Raw genomic sequence first — 3,691 nt, forward strand, 5'->3', positions numbered from 1 at the left:
TATTGATGCTATGGTCAATATCCATTCTTCATAAAATTAGAAAAAAATTGTAAATAAACAATATGATAAAAGACAACAAGACAATAATTTCTGAAAAAATCATTCATTTGAAAAAAAAATCATAACTTGTTTATGTCTTTCATTATAAAAAAAATATGAATCTTTCTCATTATACTTATAAAAAAAATCATTTAATAAAAATATATTTATGTCATTGCTAGGTTGACTTTAAGGAGATAAAAAATAATGCTAAAAATTAGGGAAATTATTCTCCTTATAAATGTTGTATCAAAAAAATTAAGGAAATGAACATTGATCATAATTTCATTAAATTCTATATTTTTGTACAAATCACAATCAAATTATAATTCAATGATATCTACATCAATTAAAATAATAGACGCATAACATTATGAAAACAAATAATACAAATTCTATTAATAAGATTTGAAACTAAACTCTTTAAGATTCAATGACGTAACACATGAGTGTCTCAAATATCATTCAACATTATAATTATGATATTGACAAAATTATTTCACTTCCGGTGATAACCTCATTTATATCAAAGGATCAAATACAAGATAATATATTTATATCAAATTTTTCACTTCTGGTGAAATTTATTTATTTTTCACTTTTCATATTATTTTCTCACTTCCGGTGAGGAAAATATTCTTTTATTTTCATTGTGGTACAATTATCTCACTTACAGTGAAAAAATATCTTTTTATTTTCATTGTTGCATAATTATCTCACTTCTGGTGAGAAAATATTCTTTTATTTTCATTGTCGTACAATTATCTCACTTCCGGTGAGAAAAAAAATGCTTAAAATTTCTAAATTGGCAATGTCTTCTGGATCATTGCAAAATCGTTATATGTGTATATATATAACATTCATGAAGAATAATATAATTTTACAACACATATCATTCACGGAGAATCATTCAATTTCAAAAACAAAAAAAATGGTAATAATAAAAGAGAGACAAAATTAGGGGGAGAAATAATAATAATAAAGGAATCATAAATATTCATAAATTTATAAATTAATACTTCTTTAATTATGGAAATCAAATTGTCTCTAATTTAATATATATATTATTACAGAATATTTAAATTGATAACATGAGCAGAAAATATGTGTCATAATAATATTATTATTAGGCAGAATAAATATATTCATCATTCCATATATATTAGGTAATATGTAGAATATATCGCATCAATAAAACATAGATTTTTCTCACTTCTGGTGAAAAAAAAATAATAGAGTTTGAACATTCTTCTTTGATAATGTCTTCTAGACATTTCAACAATGTATGAAGAATTTCTTTATTTCATAGTGTCTTCAGGACTACTATAATGTCTTCCGGACTACTTTGATTCATAATAATGTAAATAATATAAATATTTGATAAAGTTCTTATTATGAAAGATGAATAACTAACCTTAAAATATTTGTCTTGAAAAAAATTTTCACAGTTTTCTCTTGTAGTTGCAACACCAATAGATAAAAGACTATCGTGCTGATAACGTGTTATAAAAGGAAGAAAAAGTATAGAGAAGAAATGAGACAATATGAGATAGAGAAAAGAATCTGACTGGTGTATTATCTTTGGGAGAGGAGTAACCTATTTATAAGTACATGGGGTAACTGAACAATTACACAATAAAGAGAATAATACATAACGGACATATAAATGGTAATGATTGATAATGAATATTGGCATCCACTAATTAAGCCACTAATTATTATTCATAACAATATTCATGTTTTTAAAATAGAGAATGTAAATGTCTTTATTTAAAAATAAAAAAGATAAAATTAAAAATTGACAAAAATAAATAAAAAATAAAAAGATAAGAAAAATATAATTTAACTTAAAGAATAAAAATAATTATAAAGACAAAAACCAAAAACACTCATTTAAAAAAAAAATACATACTTTTAAACAATTTATTTCAGTTTTATAATAATTATGTTAAGAATGGCTACAATGATTTCTGTGTGGATGTACTACAGATTATAGTACATTGTACTACTTTGCAAGAGAGCGGCAATAAATTAAGGTCTGGAATTTGACTAATTCAATTTGACTCTCATTTCGACGATTTAGAGAGTGTAACAGCAATTTGAATATCATTGATTACATGCATTAATTGGTGATTGAATTAAATTAAAAACAATTAAATTTGACTAATCGTAAATTGTAAATTACACATATTTAAAGCCATCGATTGATTGAATGATGGGACAGGATCAGATCCTTGGGCATGGCAGAACAGATTCCAGTTATTAACAGTTGACTGAATGAATGGATGAATAGAATTTTTAAAAAAAATGAAAATCCAAATGAACACAAAAATCAGTAGTAAAAAGTAAAAGGCGTAGGTAGGACCATAATTTCTGACAATTCATTCTTTGTTGGATTGCTTATGAACAACCAATACACAGAGATTCATTTCAGAGGTCAAAAACGAGAACCACAGGAGTAACACCAAACCACAACAGATGCTCAAATCACAACGCATATTCCAAACCTAGAATTACCACAATTAAGGGAATACAACACATTTCCCCAATTTCACTCACTAAACCCTAAATTAACCAATCCTAATTCCTCCAGCTTCCACCATCCGAACCACCACCACCTCCTCTCGAGTACCGGGATCCACCATCGCCATAACCGCGGTCTCTGCCACCGCCATAACCACCACCGCCACCTCCATATCCGCCGCCGCCGCCACCATAACCTCCGCCACCACCGTTGCGATTATATCCTCCTCCACCTCCCTCACGGCGACCGCCACCATATCCACCTCCACCACGGCTATATCCACCGCCACCGCCGTAGCCTCCGCCACCACCACCGCCTCCGTAGCCACCTCCACCACCGCCTCCCCTTCCACGGGACTGAGCCTCGTTGACAGTGATGTTCCGGCCGTCAAGATTCTGGCCGTTCATTCCTTCGATGGCGTCTCTCATCGCCTGCTCCGTGGCGAAGGTGACAAATCCAAATCCTCTGGATCTTCCAGTCTCACGATCGTTGATGACCTGAAGACGCGAAAAAAAACACGGAATCGCATGAGATCGGAGAAAAACAGAAAGGAAAAAATAAAAGAAAAAGAGATTAGAACCGATCGATCTTCTTCTTTGAATCAAAGACGAAGATGAACGTACCGATTGGTGTGAGTAATAAAAGAATGATTATAGTAACACAAGTATCATAGATGAAGTAACGCAAAACAGATCAGAAGGGATCGAGAGAATCCAAATCCGAATGGTGTCAGATCCGATCCCTGCGACTAACGGACCTTCGATTCGACGATCTCGCCATACTGAGAGAAGGCTTTCTCGAGAGCGTCGTTGTCGGTGGCCCAAGCAAGCCCACCAACAAAGCATCGGTACTCTATTTCTGCAGAAGACATGCCTACGGGACACAAAGGGAAACAAACAGATTAGCACGATCAATCCTCGCTACCCTTCATACTTTCTTATATAGCTCTTAACTACGGTTCCTTAACCACGGTTAATCTACCACCGCTCTCTACTTTCTTTTTATCACTAATTCCTTCCTCCACTTGCTTTTTTTTTTTCTTTTCATTTTCATACTATATAATACATTAAAAATTCACAAATTCAATTATTCGGGTATGAAATTTTATTCAAGAGATTCATTTTTTAA

General features: G+C 31.6%; 1 protein-coding gene across 1 annotated transcript; it reads right to left on the reverse strand.

The window, feature by feature from the left end:
* Window positions 1–2,398: 2,398 nt before the first annotated feature.
* LOC109787671 (uncharacterized) lies at window positions 2,399–3,486 on the reverse strand. The gene is made up of 2 exons (XM_020346217.3): window positions 3,321–3,486; window positions 2,399–3,060 (listed from the first exon to the last, which is right to left on the reverse strand). The coding sequence occupies exons 1-2, from the start codon at window positions 3,432–3,434 to the stop codon at window positions 2,620–2,622; spliced, it is 555 nt and encodes a 184-aa protein (XP_020201806.1). The 5' UTR covers window positions 3,435–3,486; the 3' UTR covers window positions 2,399–2,619.
* Window positions 3,487–3,691: the final 205 nt, after the last annotated feature.

This window comes from Cajanus cajan, chromosome 4 (assembly GCF_000230855.2).
Source record: "Cajanus cajan strain Asha chromosome 4, NIPB_CcT2T_4, whole genome shotgun sequence".
NCBI classification, from domain to species: domain Eukaryota; kingdom Viridiplantae; phylum Streptophyta; class Magnoliopsida; order Fabales; family Fabaceae; genus Cajanus; species Cajanus cajan.